Genomic DNA, 20363 nt, shown 5'->3' with positions numbered 1-20363 from the left:
TACAGCATTTCAGAAATGTTGAAATTTATCATTTTACGTAGAATTTAAACTTCTTTATTTATTTAGGGAAAAGCAGTGCTCAAATCTAGCAATTGCCAAGCATTTTGGCTGGTCCTCACACTGTTCTTAATGGCCAAACTATATGTTAGAAAATTTCCCTCAGCTCTAAATCCCTCACACAAGACTTTAGTTAGTCTTGTCCATACTTGAGCCTTTGTGAAAAATTATTGTTGACATTTTTCTCAAGACGATTCAACATTTCCAAAGATTTAGGATGGCAGAAAGCATTATCAGACATCATTTAGACTTCCAGATTATTCTTTTTTATGAGATGGTTGTGGTAGTTAGCAGCTGGGTGGTAGAAGTTGGCAATCAGAATACAATTGTGCCTAATTCATTTTTATACACTACTTCTATTAGTTAAAAAAGGATATTTCTTTGCAAGTGACATTACAACCTGACAGAATTTTTGACTGATTTTTTCTCAGAAACTGCCAGCATGGTACTGCCAGCATGCCAAGCTGGTGTCCAGAAGAAAATTTAAGAGCAGTGATAAAACGAAAGGAGAAAATAGAAGCCCTCCTTGCAAACAAGGGTTTGTAATAGATATTTTGACATGTTATGAATGATGAGGGATGGAAAATTCATAAGGTTGTGTGGAAGTGCAACACACACTCTGAGCATAGATGACTGACCTATAACTCATAAGATACTGTGTGTCGAGTGAGTTATGAGAGTTGTTCCCTGGTGTATATTTAAAAAGAGACATTAGAGAGGAGATATAGTGTGGTTTACTGTTTGAGAGCTAAATTCATAATTTTTTCCAAAGAGTGTTTTTAAGAAAAAATACCTTTTCTTTTCCTTTTTTTTTTTTTAATACATATATATTGGAATCCAGGTGGTGTATTTCTGCACAGCACATCTGAATGCTGGGAATAAAACTCTTCTCTCTGAAGGAGAAGCCCTCAGCTGATTATTTTTGCTGTTGCTATGTCCAAATGAGATTATTTCAAATAAGGAGGAATAGCCCATTTTGCACCCTAGAAGGGGTTATCTCAAAGTGAAGCAAGCAGGTCAGAAGCACTTGGTGACATCAGGCCCCAGGGCAGCTGAGGGTCGGTGCCAGGAAGGCCCTGGCCAAGCCCGTGCACACCTTGACCGGTGCAGTTTGAATTAATGGGACCCTATGAGTAACCATCCCTTCGCTGCTGCTCCATGGGAAGCAAAGGAATTATCTGATCACTACAGATTGCACGTGTTTTCTTGCCCCAGCAGTGAACTTCATGGCCATGAGCTTGCTCCAGGTGCCAGTGCCAGCCTCCAGCTTCCCTGTCCCTGCAGAGCCTGTGCCCCATGTCCTGGCACTCCCTTAGCAGCTCCCTCCCTCCCTCCCTCCCTCAGCCCATCCTCAAGCAAACCTGAGAACTCCTGTATTTTTGTGGGACTGCTATCAGTTCAGAGATGTCTGCCTTGCTGAGATTATCTTTTCCTCTTTCAGCATCTTGCAACATATCAAAAGCAGAGAGGAGTCAGGAGAATACTATCTCTAACACGCTATCTCCTAGTAAGTTAAGCTTGGTAAGCTTGGTAACCCTGTTGGAAACACCCTGGCCATGGAGGCAGCTTCAGGAGCAGTGCTACCTCTCTCTCTGAGCAGAGCATGCAGGGTGCAGGTCTCATAAGGAGAGCAATCGGTTTGCGCCGTGGGGCAGAATCTGCCTGGTGTTCGGCAGAGAGCTTTGTTTTCCTTTTACAGTCTGCATCAGAAGGAAAAAAATGCATTTTTCCCTGTGCCTATCTTGGCTGAAAATGAAAGTCTCTGAGAAATCTGCTCATGGGAGAGGTTTAAGCCCATTCCCACAGAAATTTGAGGGCTGGAAATTTTGACAAAAGTCACAATGGCCCCTGCATATTTAATGCACAGAACTCCCTACGGCTCACTCCTCAGCATCAAGTGATAGCACATCACCTTGGCCATACATGAGTTTCAGGTCTTTCTGCCTCGTTTCTTTCTTTTTTCCCCCTTCTTGCTACACACTGAATTAGTTACTTGACAATTTATTCTGACGTTGTATTATTCCAACAATAGTGGAATGTAATGTTGTGTAATTAGGAGCTGGGATATAACAGTGGTATGAAGATGATTTTGGCAATGAGATTTTTTTAAATTAACATGTCATTACTTGAAAAGTGTCATGCTATTGCCCGTTCCAGTGTGTGAACAGTGTCCATGAATGAAACGGATAACCCTCAGGGATGGATAGCATGATTTTCAGTCTCTTGCACTCCAGTTGGAGATTCTCCCGAGGCACTGCTCTTCCATAATATATGAACCTATAAGAGCACAATATATTTTAAAGTCACTGTAAGGTGTTGATTTTACAGTGAAACTCCTTCCACTTTTGAGGGGGTGGGGTTGTTCAGGGAGCTGTCTGTGTAGCATCTGGAGTTGTGAGAAGTCTCTAGCACTACAGACCTGTCCATTTTTTATAGATAATCCTCGCACCCCGTATCTTTAAATAAAATGGTATGCTTCCTTTCACAGTAGCCAACTGGATTCTTTTCTGTTTATTTGCTTGTTTTAATCATTTTTTCTCCATCTAGTCAAATAAACCTCTAAATTCAGTGTGTATGCTATGGAACTTCATCCAAAACTGTACTGTCTCCTTCCTGACAAGGCTGACAGAGAGTATAATCACTTGTATTGTCCAGAGTACTGTTTACATAAAGGAGTAATAAATACCTGTTGAAATTTTTACTGGAGGCCTCCCAGATGGATGGTTCATTTATTATTACAGACAGGGTTTCATTTACTTAGTTATTAAAAAAAGCAGGCCGCTACAGCCCATTTATAACTATATTAAAACTAAATGAAGCTATAAGTATTGCAGACGGGACTGAGTAAAATACATTTAGTGACTTTCCAGGAAATGGCTAGGCAAAGTATTTGAAAGGAAATGCTGAAAACTTTGGGGGTCCTGGTGTGTCTTTCACAGATGTGCTTCTACTGGCTGGAGCTGCAGAGGGAATGGAGGAGGTATAGTTGCCATATGTTCCTGTGCCATGTATATATTCAGCAATAGCCTCTCTGTATCAGTCAGTCAGCCATGTGCCTTTGGGAACTGTTCCTTTCCTCCTCTAGCCTTTCTTGACATGGAAAGCTCCAGCTCAGGATGTCAAATAAACTTCTTCTTTATCCCAGAGACAGAATATCAACTGAATATCGACTCCAGTTACAAGAGGGGATGAAGGTGGTCCATCAGCATCAATGTGGAAAGGAAAAGCAGGTTTATCAGGTGGATTCCAGAGGTCCTGGTTTGGAAGGTATCACCAGACTTCCAGCACAGACAGCTGTGAAATTGGAGTGAAGGTTGTAGATGGTCTTTGTGGCACTTTCTAGCACTGACGACTTTTCACCAGACATTCTCACCCCTCCTTTGAATAAAGATAAATTGGTCAGTGGATAGGAAACATATGGTTGCCTGTGAACCAGACCATGATTTTATTATGTTCAAGCTAGACAAATAAAGGAAAGGCTGATGTCCCAAAGCATAGAAATTGTTGACCATAAGTTGATGGGGTAGAAAAGTCTAGAGACAAGGAAGCTTGAAATTTTTTAAGCAGAGTTTGTTAGGTTAGAAAAAGGCTGCATTTCCACAATCAAGACAAAAAACAACTACTGAAAGTGGCTTCAGCTTCATTGGTCAAGTAAAAGTCGTAATTAGAAGTGAAAAAGCAATCTGTGCAATAGACATGAAATTTAAATATATGTAATATGAATACATATACATGAAACATAGTCTGAAAAAGAAAATGTAGAATACTGAAGATGGATAAAAGGAATGGACGATACTAGAGGAAAGCTCGAGGGCAATGAGAATATGGGGTTTCTTAAGGTACATGAAAACAACAATAATAAAGAAATTCTAGCAATAGCCCCTTATTAGCTGGAAGTATTAAAGCTGTAATAATGTTAGAGTCAATAAATATGTTTTTCACATGAGAAAAAGCAGGTTTGCCTATTAGACAGACAGGAAGCTGAACAGTGTCTAGAGACAATAAGTTATTTAAAATCAGCTACGCTAGACAGAAGTATCCATACACCTCAGATCTTCCATGTCACCATACAGACACTGGCTGGAAGACCACTGGCTGGCAAAATCTGAGGGTCATTTGTGATGTACCTTGAAATGTGACATAAAGCTCACCCCATGATGACTCCAGCATAAGGACAGATGCTTGTAGCACTTGGGATTAGGCAGTAAGAGATCATTTGTGAGGAAATAATCACTTGAGTACAAAATCAGATGCTGCACATTCAGCAGGGAGACTTGGCAGTGTCAGCTCTGTCTCAGAAACATTAAATTCCCCAAGATTTCTGTCACAATGGCTGACACAGAGGCAGTACTGCAGTTCATGCACTCTTACTTCATTTCACCTTTGAAATGAATATTTTTTAGGTGGCAGCATCAGCAATGGCTCAGAAATTAGAGGGAGAGCATTAGTAAATAACTGCTAATCACACCTAGAGAGGCTTAGGGGGTGCAGGGGCAGGGAGGCAAGAAATGGATTCGAAGATTGCGAGCAGCACATTCAAAACTTTTATTCCTCAAATGTATTTCCTCCTGTCACACAGAGCATGATTAGCCATGAAACTCTGGTAAGCTGTCAGAGTGATTGGACTACTTAGGCGTGAGCTGCTGTCTTCCCTCTTTCTGAGTATTCATGCATTTTTTTGGTGGCTTCCTTGCTCAGAGAGTGGCCTCACAGGGGTTTGTTTCCTTGCTTTCCTGAATTTCTCTCATTTTTAAGGAGGTACTCTGGATCCTTCTGCCCAAACATCATTCTCAGGAAGTGCTGTGATCTGTGGGGCACTTTCTCACCACCCTGCCAAGGAGTTGGAAAATTCAGGGTATGATTCAATTGCATTTGTTGTCCCTTTCATTAAAGGGGAAAAACATCACCAGGGCAAACACAGTCACTCATTGGGGCAGCTGCTGCAGAAGAAACCTTATTTCAGCTTCTGCTCATAGGAGAGAGTGATGGCTGTATCCCTTGGAGAGGTCTGCCTTGCATTTCTAATGAGACCATCAGTGTAATGGGAATTTAGCAGAACATTTAGCTGGTTTAAATGGTTTTGAAGAGTGGTGTAGACCAGCCTAGATGGATTCAAGCCAAGGACAGAAGACTTTTCCTTCAGAGTATCTATTTTTTATTGGAATTGCTAATTCTATTTCTATAGACTGAGTCCGTTTTTCAGACATTTAAATTCTACACTCTGGAATTAAATCTCACATTGATATATAGGCTTCATTCCAGCATTAAGTGCATTAATATTTCACCAGCCTGATTTTACTGGCTTTCTCCCTCTGTTTTTAATTAGATTTGATGGTATTCTATATAATCATGTTTTCCTGCCTGTTTCTGTGTAGCAGAACTTGCACAAACTGTTTGTTGGGGGATTTGTACAACTTAAACATCATATATTCAGAGTGAATTTTAGATGCTGCAAGCAGTGCTTGCAGAGGTCTTACAAGCCTCCTGAAAGCTCTATTACAGCACTTATAAAATATCCTCTTGATCTAGTTGTTTACCCTAATCCATAAGCTTTTGACTTTATTTTGTATAAAACACAAATAAATACTACACTTCTCAGATAATATAAATGCATGAGCTTTTCCAAAGTGAAACATTTGCATCAGTTATAGCACTAGAGTGAAAAATAATTTCAGCAATCAGAATATAATTAATTAAAAATTACTACTGTATAAAACCAGCCACTCCTATATTTAGGATTAGTAAACAAAGCTATTTCAAATACCTGTTTTGGCTGTAGGTAAGTAGTGAATATAACTGGCCATCTGTTATGTGCAAGTAACCAAGGTAATAGCAACAACATTTGTTTCCCTTTTTCTCTCTCTCTTTTTTCTTTTCTTTTTTTTTTTTTTAAGAAAGGAAACATGTTCATCTGTTTCTTATGAATTCTCTGTACTTCTTACCAGGCATATTTTTCCTTGCATTTCTCTTTTAGAAAGCAATGGAAGACAGCCAGAAACTGAAGGTACATTTGTCTTCATGGAGCTTAAGTCATATTATGTATGTGAGCACTCGTAGCTGAAATAATCCCAGTAACATAAGGGCACAGTCTGGGTAGGAACATCATATTCCCACCTGGCATTCTCTCTCATTTTGCTGGGGACAAGAGTTAAAGGTCTTACATGGTGCTGTGCCTCTGGGAAGGTTTTGTTTTGCTGGTTTATAGTGTGAAGGAATACTTTTTGTCTCCTATATCAGTGCATCAGTTGTGACTTTAAACATATGGGGTCAGTCTGAAAGTCTTCTAGCATACTGCAACTTAGAATAATATCTATTTACTTTCTGGGTTTCTGGTAATATAAAAACTAATGTCCACTTCTTGAAAGGTCACTATGCATTTATGGGAAAGAAAATAAAATGCCGATATTGTACATTGAAAAATAAGATAATTTTCCAAAAGCATTCAGAATGAAACATTGTGGTAGCATAAACTCGAATGAGCACTTAGTTATTTTATTTTGATATTTCATTACAACTCTTTGCTTAGTGGAGTTCCCCTTCAGCTAAAATCCAAGTATTTTTCCGCTACTGAAGTTCCTTTCCTCCATAATGAGCAGAAATCATAGCAGTTCATAATAAACACGGTATTCTGACTGAGATGCTGCCTAGAATTAAACTGGGACAATATAGTTGATCAGATTAATACATTCAAGAGATCTTTTACAGATTGCAAAAATGGTGACTTCTGAATTTATTTAAATGACAATTGCAATATACATATATTTGTGCCCCACGCTCACAAACCATTGGCATGATCTCTCCTGAAGCATTAGTGTTAATGATTAATTACTATCAATATTTTTCCTTTCCCTTCTTGATTTTTTTCCTGGTTTTTCTAATTATCAACACTATCATGAAGAAAGACCATATCTTGTACAGTAGCTTAGACCACCAGAGGGACATAAAGAGTTTTGTCCCTCATTTGTACAACCTTTCTTGAGGTGCCAAAAGGGAATCTCTCTAATCACAAGAAAAAAAAACACAGAGGAATTTTTTGAGAGTTTTATGCCTTAATAAGAATTTTGCAGGGGGAAGGAAAGAAGACATTAGGCCAAGGAATGTGAAATTTATCAGAGGTTAAAGTGAAATACAAGGTGTGATGCCTGCTGCTTCTTTCATGTGCACCAGCAGATGTGAAGGATAATTCCAGGCCTGAAGCATGTCTTCAGTGTGGAAGAAAACAGATATCCTCCTAAGCAGGGCTGTGCTGGAACTGTCTCAGACTGGCTCCATACGTCAAAAGTGACAACAGATTCTCTGCTGGCTCTTGAGGACAACCTCCTCCAGATGGCACCGTTGACATCTCCTTCCCCAGCAGCTTTTTCTTCTCAGAAGGAGAATCTTCCAGCTCTATCAGAAATCTTTGACATAAGGCCTGACTCTACCCTCACACTTGAAACTTGTTGTTACTTTGATGTTAATTTGCAGAGGAGAAACTAGATGTCTTCCTGCTATTCCCTGGATTCTGGCTGGGGCTGAAGATAACACTTGCTTGGGACTGAGCTTTCCAGCAGCAACAAATCACTAGAAAAGGCAGACAAAACAGTGAAGCTGCACATCTCAACTATTCCATTTGAGCAATGTGGTTCCCTGGCAGCCTGTGATGACCTTCCATCCCAAATCTCCTGTAATTTTGACCAGGAATAACTCCTGGCTCTTTGGCATGCTGGGATGAACAGGAGTCCCACAGGTCTCTGCAGTGCACCACATGGCTACGCCAGCCCCAGTACCCTTCTGAACGAATGCAGTGAGCAACCCTCAGATTAAAACAGGTCAGGCTTTCTAATACGCTGTGTAGGAGATTTGGACACACTGACACTGGCAGATGTTGTATATCAATGCCCTCTAGACCACTTTGTATTTTCCACTGCATGTAAGTAAGCCTGCACACCCCCTCCTTTTCCCTGTAACTGAATGGCCCATCACCCCAGGCTGAAACCCCTTGGTTACTGGAGAATGAAACCACCTGGCTTGCTGAGGCTTTTCTCAATATCCCAAACCCATCCTCATTTCCTTTCATTATGTCTCTACCTGTCATATTCTTTGTAGAGAAAGGAACAAATGCATTAATTAGAGTGTGGTGAGCACTCCTGCTTGAGCCCACCCCTCACTGCCTCCACGACCTCACAGAGATTTCACTAAAAATGTGTAATTGGGTTCTGCAAAGTGACTTCCTGGCTGTATGTGCTCTTTTCAAGTGCAGAAGCCCTCAGTGGTGCCATGTGTTTTTCAGAGCTGCTTTGAGTACCACTTCATTTTTCTAGCTTTTGTTTACAAGGTTGTATTTACTTACCTCTTTATCAGTGTCTGAATACATCAAAGCAAGGTTCATTCTAAAAAATCTGAAAGTCCATGAATGATGTCACTTACTGGCCTGAATTTTGCATGTTCTGATAAAAGCGTAAAGGCTGCGTTTGCACATGAGCTTGTCTGTGCTTGTCTCTCCATCCTTATACTTGTTGCAGTGGGGATCCTGCAACACGCATATATCAAACCAGGAGTCCCGTGGAAAGGAAATATATATATACAGACAGATTCTTGATAGCTGTTTCAGAGAGATGTTTATTTCTCCAGCCGCATGGCCGGAGCTCTGCCCAGGAACTGTCCCAGTCACGGGACCAAGGGTCCTTCTGCCCGTGCAGGGGACACAAACCAACCAATGGGAACGAGGCTGAGCAGGGGCAGGGAACCCCGTGTCTGTGCCCTCAGGGCCCCTCTCCCAGGGCTACACGGCGGGGGAGGGACCCCAACACCTCACCCGTTTTATTTTAATAAAAGGAGAATGAAAACAACTGGATAAACATAACAAGAACAGTTTCAAAACAAAACAAGCCACCCTCCTGAGTCTTTAAATGTCCAAACAGATTCTCTGGAACATCTTAGGGCTGACAGAAGGGAGACAGAATTCTCTGAGCATGCTTTGTGGGGAAACTGAGGCAGGAGAGGGTTTAACTTCTTCCCTCCCCCTTTTCATCCCCCACTCGGCATTGGAAAGGGATTTTTGGGGAAACAATTGGCAAAAGCATGGTTTTGTGAGGGAAACCATGGATGAAAAAACGGATTGGGAATACACTGGGGGTAATAGGACATAGGGTAAAAGGGAAAGGTGGGATTAGGAAAGGGAAACTGTAGGGGGGGCTTACAATGGAGATACTGTCTAACATGACTACGATTTTTTGCATATATACTGCCTTTTACAGGAACACCATCAGGCCCAGTGACCTGCGATGCTTGTAACCCTTTTCTACCTAGTACAATATTAAATTCCACCACTTCTCCATCTCCCAAGCTTGGGATGCATTTTTCAGGGTTATTCTTTTTAATAGCAGTTCTATGCACGAATATGTCTTGCTGGTTGTCATACCTTGTTATAAAACCATAATTTTGCTTAACATTATACCATTTTACTATCCCTAAGGTCTTAGTTGCTATGATCTTTTCCTTTTTTCGAGTGGCTGCTGTTTTCTGTCTCGCTGCGTCTTTGCTCTCTCCTTCGGTCGCTCCCGTGTTGGAATTCTCGGGGCTGCTGGTGCCTGCGCGCTCTTCCCGGGGTCGCGTTCGGGGCCGCGCGGGCCGGGCCGGGCCACGCCGCTCAGTTCTCCGTGCGTCGCCTCCTCTGGTCGCAGCTTCGCTGCCGCTGCCGGGCGCTGCACCCACGTCTCGGCCGGGCCCCCGAGCGAGGACTCCCCCGCGCCCCGCTCCAGCGCGCGTCTCGGCTGGGCACGGCTCCGTTCCACCGCCATCGCCGCCAGCCGCTGCCCGCGTGCCGCCCCTCTCGGTCGGGCGTTCACGGGGCTCGCTCCACCACGCGCTGCACGCGGCCGTGCGGGTCCCGCCGCTCCCGCCGCGCCTCGCTCCGCCGCCGACACTGCGGCTCGCGTGGCTCCGCCCGCGCACGGGAACTGCCTCGCTGCTGCTCGCAGAGCGCTCGGTGCACGTGGCCTGGGCCGCACGGTCCCTGCGCCACGCTTCCCTTCACCAGGACACAGCTGACATTGCTCAACAGTCTCGGTAACTAAATAATATTCACGAAAATATTCTTCCATCGGCATATATTTTGACTCCAGTATTAACTGTGTCCAAACGGTTTTCCAAAAGCCCTTGGTAAGAATTAAATCCCAAGAAACATAGAAAAAGTTCTTAAACAACCATGCCAGGAAGTGTTTCAGTTCTTTTTGAGCTTGAATCAAGCTAAAATTCACAAATCGTTGTTCAAGAATCATTTTAAGTTTAAGATAAATGTCCATATGCGGCTCTGAGAGCCAAGAGTCTTCCCACGGTTCCTCCATAGTTTAGATATGGAATAGCAAAGCAAAACAAAGAAGAGGAATCCAAAGTTTCTAGGGTTTACTCACACAAATCAGTCGCTTAGGGATCGGGGATCGTTCTGCTCACAAATCTCCACCATTTGTTGCAGTGGGGATCCTGCAACACGCATATATCAAACCAGGAGTCCCGTGGAAAGGAAATATATATATACAGACAGATTCTTGATAGCTGTTTCAGAGAGATGTTTATTTCTCCAGCCGCATGGCCGGAGCTCTGCCCAGGAACTGTCCCAGTCACGGGACCAAGGGTCCTTCTGCCCGTGCAGGGGACACAAACCAACCAATGGGAACGAGGCTGAGCAGGGGCAGGGAACCCCGTGTCTGTGCCCTCAGGGCCCCTCTCCCAGGGCTACACGGCGGGGGAGGGACCCCAACATATACTAGTTTGCCAGAATATGTAAAGAAACCCCATCCCAAACAAGGGTTGTTTTAAACATGGTCTGAAGTGCTTTGCTAACACAGGGTGTATCAAGGCTCATTCTGTGCTGAATCTGTATCAAAGTGCTTTTCAGATAAATTACAATTTAATGTAATGCCTCTTGTGAGCTTAAAGTATTTTTCTTCTGTTCTCACTCTCCTCAAGTGGGGTCTGCTGGTCCAGTTGTGGAATTTTTCTTTCAAACATTCCTCAAAAGCGTCCATACTCAAAACTGATCTACCTTACTGAAGACACTTACTGCAAAATGGAATCCCTGTAATATAAACACCCCCTCCTCACCCCGGGTGTGCTTCAGCCTGGCCTGTGAGAGCTGCCTTGGTGCCCAAGGAGCCTCTCTCTCCAGGCCAGCTTCAGCTTCACCCGCCAGGTGACACTGTGTCCTGCTCTGGCTGTGGCTTTGTAGATGAGGGCTGAGGGCCTCACCTGAGAGTGAAAGCTGTGTGGAACCAGTGAAGACTTTCAGGCACAGAGGTTATACCTGCACAACTCCTGCTTTACAAGGTAGACCTGTACACTGGCAACCTGATACATCCTTGTGACAAATACATGTATCAGGCCAGCCAGATCCCACTCTAGGGAAAAAAAAGCAAGCAAGCAAGCATTTTATGATGACCTGGTTTTTCCTATCCCCAGTGTTAGGAGTGTGTTTGTAGGCTGATGGTAGTTCCAAAAGGGGCCGCAAGCCCCAGGCAGGCAGTGCTTTTCTTGGAAAGCAGCACTTCTGAAATGAAAAACAGACAGGGAAAATAAAGAGGCTAAGATGTGCAAGCAAGGAGAGTTTGATGCACCAGTGCTGCGGTTTGTTGTTCCTTTTGTGTGGATGGTACCGGATTGCACTCCTTGGCTCACACCTCCACACAACCCAAAGGCTTCAATGTATCCTAGTTGCTTCTAATGACAAGCTCACAAAACACTTTTTTATATGTTAATACAAAAATACAGGACACAAATACACAGAGCTATCTAGAATGTTTCATTATATGCTTTTGATTTTTCAGCTACCATTTAGGAGAAGAACTAAACTGCTAAGCCTAAAGTAAATGTACTTAACTACCACATCACTAGCAGAAATTCATGCACTCAAAGTCAAGGGAGAGCAGGCAGTGACACCCTGGGAGTTCTGCTTTTCACACAAGCATACCACTTTCTGGTTAAATCACTATCAGTGCAGATTTCATCACATAGGTGCTGAATTGCAGATCTGAGCTTTCTATTTTTGAGTACTGTTTTCTCAGGGATGGCCTAAACAGATCTAATTAAAAGAATAGCAATTATAAGATTGTTTGGATCTCTGTATGTGATGGGATCCAAAGCCAGTATGGATCTCGTGGTGTTTACAGGAACCTTTGCCTCTCTGACATGTTTAACTCCTAGGAGCTGTATCCTGTGTCATCATACCCATCCTGTTTGCCCACTTCTCAGCAGGGCTTGTTAGCTGGGTCAGTGCCTGCACTGATACAGCCATCAAGGCTTTGCTGATTTGGGAGATGACAGAGAGAGCTTTTTCCTGACAATGGACATACTTCAAGATAAAATATAGGCAAGTCCTGCTGTGAGATGTCAAGTCCCTCCAACTCAATGAGTGTCCTGTATATGTGAGGTGTCTGCATTCCAACAAGATTTTGCTGAACTTGATACGTTGATTTTACAGAGGAGGAATCTTGGCACAAGTAGAAGGAAATGTGGGAAAAAAGCAAGAGGAGAATCTTTAAGAGATGAACTAGTTGAGAATTGCTGCTCTGACCCCCAGTTCTGTTCTTATACACCTACATTCCCTGAAAGGTGCCGTGGGGAAATAGGGAAGCAGCTGTGACAGCAGCAACAGGCAGAGACTGTACGTACAGTGAGGAGCTGAGGAGAGCGTGGTGAGGCTCTGTGCTCTTTTAGCACATGTAGCCCATGTCAGAGTCATGCTTTTCAGGCACGCTCCTGGAAGATCTAGGCACAAGTACAAGGAGGTGGTTTGAAATTACTACATATGTCTTCTTGCAATACTTACACTCCGGGGACCACCCACATCACAGGATGTGTTTGAATTGCTCACCAAGATTTCCTCTGGAGCAGAGATGAAATTACAGATTCTTTTTTCACAGAGTGTGAGAAAAATTAGCAACTTTCCAAATTATTACTATTATTACCAAGGCACTTTTTAAAAACAGGTCCTATTCTCAAAGACTTTTCAAGCACTGGGGGAAATCCTTGCATCTCTTCAACTTCTTTAACTGCTGGTTACTTAATTTTAGATTGCTAAAAAAAATGTATGGAGGTAAAACCAGACTCCTTTGTGCACCAGTTTAAGCAAGTTGAGGAAAGGATATGGGAAGGGAGGATGAAATCCTCATTAGAAAAGATGCATTATTTTCTATGTTTACATGACAGTGAAATCCTGTGGATACTCTTGTGCCCTGAGACAATATATTTTCGTTTTAATTGTTTCAGTCAATGTCAATTTTACATCAAACATGCAATAAAGTAAAAGTGGCCTTCAGGAAACATCACTGAACCTTATTTTGTGGTGCACTATTGCCAGTGTAAACATCTACTTCTGTTTTGTAAGCTCAAAGCCAAATGGACAAAAAATTTCCTCTCAGGGAGACTACTGACCTGTCAGCATCAAAAATACTATTTTTAGCATACAAAAATTGTTTTTCAGTAATTGTAATAATAAGAGTCTTTGCAAAATCCATTATTACTCTAATAAACATTTTCTCTTAGGCAGCAATAGCAGGAAATTAATTAAGAAGTTAGCTGATAGCAACTGGATAAGATATAAAGTGTCACAGCTACAAAGTTACTGGGATAAAATATATTTTCTTTCTGTTTTCATTATTAAATATTTACAATAGCTCTGAGAAAATATCCAATCTAAAGCATTTTGATAAGTTATAGTTTATTCTGCTTGCTTTCCAGAATGCTAGAAGATGACCTGAAGTTAAGCAGTGATGAAGAGGAGAATGACCAGGTAAGAACCAGACAAGTAACGTGTTACTTGTAGCATGTTTCATGTTGAGACTGAGCTACTGCAAATATTTTGCTAATGCTTTTTCTAAACATACATAAAGGTTATCAAAATACATGGCAGCAGTGTAACTGGAGTAACAGATGTTGCTGCTCGGAGCCAGGCTGCGTGTGCTAACTGCTGGATTGGTAGGGAACGGGCTGCAGTGCTCTTGATTTATTACCTTGATGTGACCCAGAAGGTTTTTGTATCAGCTTCCTTCTGATTTGAATTTGTTTTGTTTTAAAGAGTGGCCAAGGAGGGGAGAAACAGGAATTCTGGATTAAGAGTTCAGGCCGTCTTTGCAGTCATGAGCAGGCCCCAGGGCTTAGCTGCTGGGCTGCTTATCTCTTACCTGCCTCTGGCATCCCCCCAGCCCTGGCTTCTCCTCTGAGCATTTTTGGTCCTGACACTGCGTGGCCCATGCCTGCTAAGAAAGCTAAAGAGAACTGAGAAAAAGCCTTGGCTGTGTATTTGATTCACTCCATAACGCAGCGATTACAGCAACTGTCTGTGTTTTAAAGACTCTATCTGACTGGCAGCAGATACACCATCCAAAGTTTTCCATGTGTCAGGAGAGCTGGGTTTTGTTGGCTGTAGGAGGTGTCTCCCAATTTTTCCTTAAAATATTGCTGTGTTTTGTCTAAACAATTAAGGACTCAGTAGAATAGGGCTGGAGCTTGACTTTCCCATGACCAGCTGAGTGCCTCGTTGCCAAGCAGTGCTATGCTGTGCTCTCTCCTTCTCAGTATCCTGGCATGGATGATTTGGTTGGGAATGAGAGGCCAAGAACCACTTCTCTTCCTTCTTTCCCTAAAATACACGACCCATGCATTCACCAGAGCATATGAGGGCAGTACTGCTCCTGGTTGCATCTCACAGATAGAATGTTGTTTTCTGTCCTGGTTTTGGCTGGGATGGAGTTAATTTTCTTCCTAGTAGCTGGTACAGTGTACTGGTTTGGTTCAGTGTGAGAACAGCATTGATAACTCCCTGATGTCTCTGTTGTTGCTGAGTTTACCTTGAGTCAAGGACTTTTCAGTGTCTCCTGCTCTGCCAGTGAGCAGGTGCACCAAAAGCTGTGGGGGCCCATGGCCAGGACAGCTGCCCCAAACGTGCCAAAGGGATTGCCTTCCACAGAACATCATGCCCAGTACATAAACTGGAGGAAGGAACTGGCTAGGAGGAACCAATCACTGCTTGGGAATGGTCTGGGCATCAGTCATTGGATGCTGGGCAATTGTATTTTGCATCACTTTTTTGGAATTTATTTCTCTCTTCTTGTTGTCTCCCTTTTCACTGCAATTATTATTCTTATACTATTATTATTTTTTTCATTTCAACTGTTAAACTGTTCTTATATCAACTCACAAACTTTATTTTTTCTGCCTCTCCTCCCCATCCCACTGGGGCAGGGGGAGTGAGAAAGTAGCTGCATGGTACTGTTGCTGGCTGGGGCTAAACCTTGTTTCAGTCATGGGTAACTAGAGTATCTAGATGGGTAGGCTGGATGGGTATCTAGACTTCTGAAATTCAGGATCTTAGACAAATAATTTTAGGTACATAGGCATGAAGTTCTTCCAGGATTTTCTTTAACTCTTGTTATTAGATGTCTGTATTTTACAATATTTTCCAAACAACAGGTAAATAAAAACTTTTTAATATTTATACTATACCATTGTTTCATCTATTTTGAGCAAAGCTTCTTGGTGTTAAGAAGATTCAGCACATAGATTCAATTATTTACATATTTATACAATTTCTTTTTGTTTAACATATTTCATCCTGAAACACTTCACATTTAATTACTCTTCCTGCTTGTCTAGATGGCTTAAAATACAGCTCATAGACAGCACAGGGCAAAGTAAAGTGAGGGATGGAAGGGATGTCTGAAGAGTAACAATAGCAGACCAAGGTGCCATGATGCTTGCAGCCAGGGGCTGGGTGATAGGGAGGCACAAGCTGCTGGCCAGGAGAGATGTCCTTCAGGCAGGGAGAGAGGATCCTGAGTAATGGGTGTCAGAGTAAAACAGGCTGAGAGAGCCTGAGAGAAAAAATTCTGGTTTGTGTCATAGCACGCAGAAAAGGACATGTGGAAGTGTTTATGGTGCATAAAGAACAAGTAGGTTTAGGCAGAGGAGGGATTGTGGAAAAGTCCTGCCCATCAGGCAGGCACACATGGACCTTTGGTTTAGCACTGTGACTTGTAATTATTGACATCTTCTGTGTGCTCGTGTGCTACACAAGCTCTCCGCTCAGTCACCAGGGCTCCAAGATGCAGCTGATGCAGGTTGGGTCTTTCACCTCAGTGCTCAAGCGAGCTCTGCAGAGCCAGGACAGAGCTCACCAGCCATGCAGCAAAGAGCAGGGCTGAGATCCCATTACTCACTTCTAATCATCACAGGACCTAGCGTGAACAACCTTTGGAATTTACTTAGTTATTTGGTCCCCTTTCCTAGTCACATGTTTTTCCTAACTTGACTCTACAGACAAAAAACTCCCAGGGGCACAGGCTGGCTCCTGCTTTATGAAATGCTTTGTAGAACCTCAGCTGAGACCTGCAGGTTTGCTTAATGAGCAATCCTAAATAAATATACCTGCTGGAAAAACAAAACACTACCTTTCCATCCACCTAGCAGGATATAGACACAACAAAAGAATAACACAGACTCTTTCTTCCAATAGCTGCTCAGATGGACCCGTGTTTAAATGTCAGCAGGAGAACTCATTTCCTTTTACTTCCTGACTCAGAGGCTCTTTAATCTTGTATCTCCTGAGCTCAGGAACAGGAAAAAAAAGAAATCAGAGATGAATGAATAGGAACAGTACATGAGAGATTCCCAGATATTCCTCATGTAATAAATTAACCTCTGAGCAATCAGACTTATTCAAGAAGTCCAGTTTCTCAAAGAGCTGAAAGTGAGCTGTACACAAGCTGGGAAGCTTTTAATTTTCTGATTTCTAAATGGGGAAGTTTAGGGGGAAAACTTTGGAGGAGATTTTGCATTTATGTCTGAAATTGCCAAGCAGCAAATGGGAAGTTTCTGAAGTGGTGCAAAGGGGGGACAGGTGCTTCTGTGCTCTCAGGGCTGGCATTTGGAGTGCTGTGACCAAACCAAGGAATGTGAGCCATGGATGAGGGAGGCCAGATGCAAGGCAGAGGCATGATTAAAAGCTTTGAGACTGCAGTGGGCAAAGCGTTCCCAACCCTTCCCTCAACACCAGCTATTAAGGCAGTGAGATTCACAGACCCAGGAGAAGCCAAACAGGCTGGGTTTGAACTGAGTATGCGTGTGCCCACAGTAATTACATTATCCACACATATTAATCTCGTAATTTTAATTACATAAATGTATTTTTCCTCTTTAATGAGCATAGTTTATCCATTTAAACTGATCGTTTCAATTTTACAGGCAGTGATCATAGGATCTTATATGCAGAGAGAAAATTTCCTGTTGGCATATTTTACACCACACAGATTGAAGAAAATATACTTTTTAATCCCCAATCAATATCTGAAGAGCATGCAATTAGCAGATACCAAGGTAGTTAACATAAATCTGCAAGTTAAAGAGCCAATTCACTCTGATTTATAACACATAGAGTAATAATTTCATCATCGTCTCTCCCAGAAAGCATCTGAAGCTTTGTAGCATGAAGATGTCAAAACTGTACTTAAGATTGTTCAGAGTACTGAATTGTAGTGGTTATTGCCTTTTGGTTCTTTGAAGTGTTGCATAGCACATGAAACAGTCCCCATTATAATACCTTGCTCTTCTCCGTAGAGGTCACTGGATAACTTAAATCAGTCTTGGGTGAAATATTAAAAGGAGATTGTCAATTGTAATATGAACAATTCTCTTTTTCCCCCCCTTACTTGTCCTTTTACAACATGAACATTTTGTAATAGAAAGGAGTTCCTTTAAGGGGAAAAAGATCCCTGGCATCATTTGTGCAATTCATGTCAATCAATAGCCAAATAAATTAACTGACTGGTACGCATACATGGAATAATAATCTAACATATTTTTGCAACCCAAGCCTGCTTCCTCATATGCATTTTTTTTGCACAGGATCAGGTTGGTTGCCGCTGAAGTTTTGTGGCTGTGAAAATTTATTACCCACAGAGTCAATCTGCATTCTGGCTGCCAAGTCTGAATAAATAGAGTCATTGTGCTTGTCTGGAATATGTAACCAAAGTTCATGGAGTCAGCTTGACTTTCACATCCCATGAGATTCATAAAAGCCAACACCCTGGTATGTGCTCTTGATTCCTGCCAAAATTTAGTAAAATCGTATAAACAGAAGTTGAAGAAGCAATCAGAACACACTCTGAGGGACATGGCTCTGCACTCTAGCCCCAGCTGATCTCAAAAGGGAAGACACAAGTTTTTTCTTTTCAAAGCAAAAATAGTATGGCTACTCTCCTGTGGCGGCAGGTAACTGCAGGGGCTGAAAATCCCCCCCTCTCAGAGTGCACAGGGAAGAAGCAATCAATCCTCTCAGGTTCCTTAATTTTGCTCATGTGCCGTGTACTGAAGGAAGAGATCAGGCAGCATTTGCCTGCAAGTGGCCATCCTTCTCAAGAGAGGACAGGGACAGACTGGCCCTGCAGGGTGTGAGTGGTGTAAGCGAAACCAGCCCCTCTGCAGGCAAGCCAAGACAAACAGAAAGCCTTGTCATTTCACAAGAGACCTCGGGGAAGAGCAGTCTCAGAAAGTTCACAGCTTTAGCACAGTAAAATAAAAAGTCTTGTCAGCCTGATCTGGCTCGCCACCCAAGCCCCACAGGGTGATAGAAGCCCACCCAGCCCGGCGCCCTCCTGGGCATCTTGGGGTTGCCTCCCACCCACGGCAGCCTAGGGACAGTTGGGGTGGGCTGCTGGCCCTGGGGGACCTGTCCATGCTTCAGCATCACCCGGTCATGGTCAAGCCATAAAAACTGATGCTGATTCAAGTTACACCCGTAGCTCCCATGGGAACATGGGTGCCTACGTTTCTTTCCCATCATGTATGTGCTGAGTGTTTCCAGGGTGCATCGCTGGAAATGCATCTTTCTGGTAAGACTGTCTGCAGCACAGGCATTTAGGACAAGCCAAATCTGTCACAACATTGCAACAGAACAAAAGTCGATGCTCGATGGCAATTGGTGTGGGACTTTTCACTTCTGGATATGGAGTGACAATCAACAAAAACAGGATAATTATCCTGAAATGAACAGTCATGCATCTACCTTCCTCCAGAAGGAATAATTTCTAGTAGAGTCTTTATAAACAGTACTTCTACATATGAAATGTAATATTTCAGCTAATTTGAAGCCATCTGTAATGAATTTTGAAACAAATTGAAAAAAGAGCAAAGCTTTCTTTCTGTAAGACCTGTTAGGACATCACTTTCCAAAGCCAAAGATCAACCAAGCAGAGCACCAAGGCTGGAACATCTAGAGAAAAGAGTTTTATTGGGCAGGTTGTAACACAACACTGCATTAGCCCTGTTCATTGTTAGAACCATTTTTAGACAGTGATAATTGCATTCACATATGCCACGTCCAAATATTTTAACCACATTAAGTCCTTTTAGTGTTGTGTTCCCTTTTATTCACCTCTTCGTCAGTGCAATACTTGATGTTTGATCAGAAGGGAAAATGAGTGAAAAAGGAGATGAGAATACTCAGGCTTGGAGAAAAATACAGAGCCTGCATCATTTCTGCAAATGAATTTCTCTCAAAAAAAATGCCTTGATAAAGTTGGAGGAAAATATCTTTCTGATGAGAAGTTTCTCACTCCACTGAGCACAGAAGACTTATTTCATGAAGTCTGGCTACATGCAAGTCTGACTGCAACCAAACCCGCACAAATCAGAGATAAGCAAAAGAGGAAAAAATTAAGTTTTGGGTAGAGGAATGGTTGGAACCTCAGGTGATATTTTACTTAATCCAAATGCTCCGTTCAGCCCTCTGTCACTATAATGTGAGTGTGTTTTTAGACTGGAGGAATAGCCACTGTAACAGCCTGACTTAAGTTGGGTAAGTCCATTATTTCCTGTGTATTAGAGAAGCAATTCTTTTGGTATCCAACTTAACTAGAATCCAGAGTAAGATTTAAGCCAGCTGAGCCAAGGTTTTTTTTGTGGTTTGCCAGCTCTGATTTTAAAATCTCTGTGACATCTAAATTTGCACTTCCACAAGGCATGACAAGAAGACCAAGATTGCCTCACTGAAACTGTCAGATGAAACAAAATAAGAGCTCGGTCTTGTCCTGCCAAACTTGGCTCATATCACTGTCTATCTTACAAAATCAGATTCTATGGTTGGCAGGTAGGATCAAGCTCTAAATTTGAATGCCACAACTATGAATGACAGTGAAAAAAGTCAGGGATCACCTTGGATCTTGGACATGCCCAAAATTTGGGGACATTTAAACATAGCACTTTGATCTGCATGCTCCTTGGTAACAGAACTCTAAAACAGACAGGAAATTAAATTCAAAGTGTAAGGGCATCTT

The 20363-nt window shown here is 42.5% G+C and overlaps 1 protein-coding gene across 2 annotated transcripts in view; it reads left to right on the top strand.

Annotated features, from left to right (window-relative positions):
• The window catches only part of AFF3 (AF4/FMR2 family member 3), a 318584-nt gene that overhangs the window by 216488 nt on the left and 81733 nt on the right, over positions 1-20363 (top strand). For both annotated transcript variants that reach the window (XM_048325652.1, XM_048325642.1), the window contains exon 8: positions 13774-13825. In XM_048325652.1, the coding sequence (XP_048181609.1) occupies positions 13774-13825 (52 nt within the window). The remainder of the gene's footprint in view (positions 1-13773; positions 13826-20363) is intronic.

Source organism: Corvus hawaiiensis, chromosome 2, assembly GCF_020740725.1.
Source record: "Corvus hawaiiensis isolate bCorHaw1 chromosome 2, bCorHaw1.pri.cur, whole genome shotgun sequence".
In the NCBI taxonomy this organism is placed as follows: domain Eukaryota; kingdom Metazoa; phylum Chordata; class Aves; order Passeriformes; family Corvidae; genus Corvus; species Corvus hawaiiensis.
Note: the sequence above shows the minus strand (reverse complement) of the source record. Positions and strands in the feature narration are given on the sequence as shown.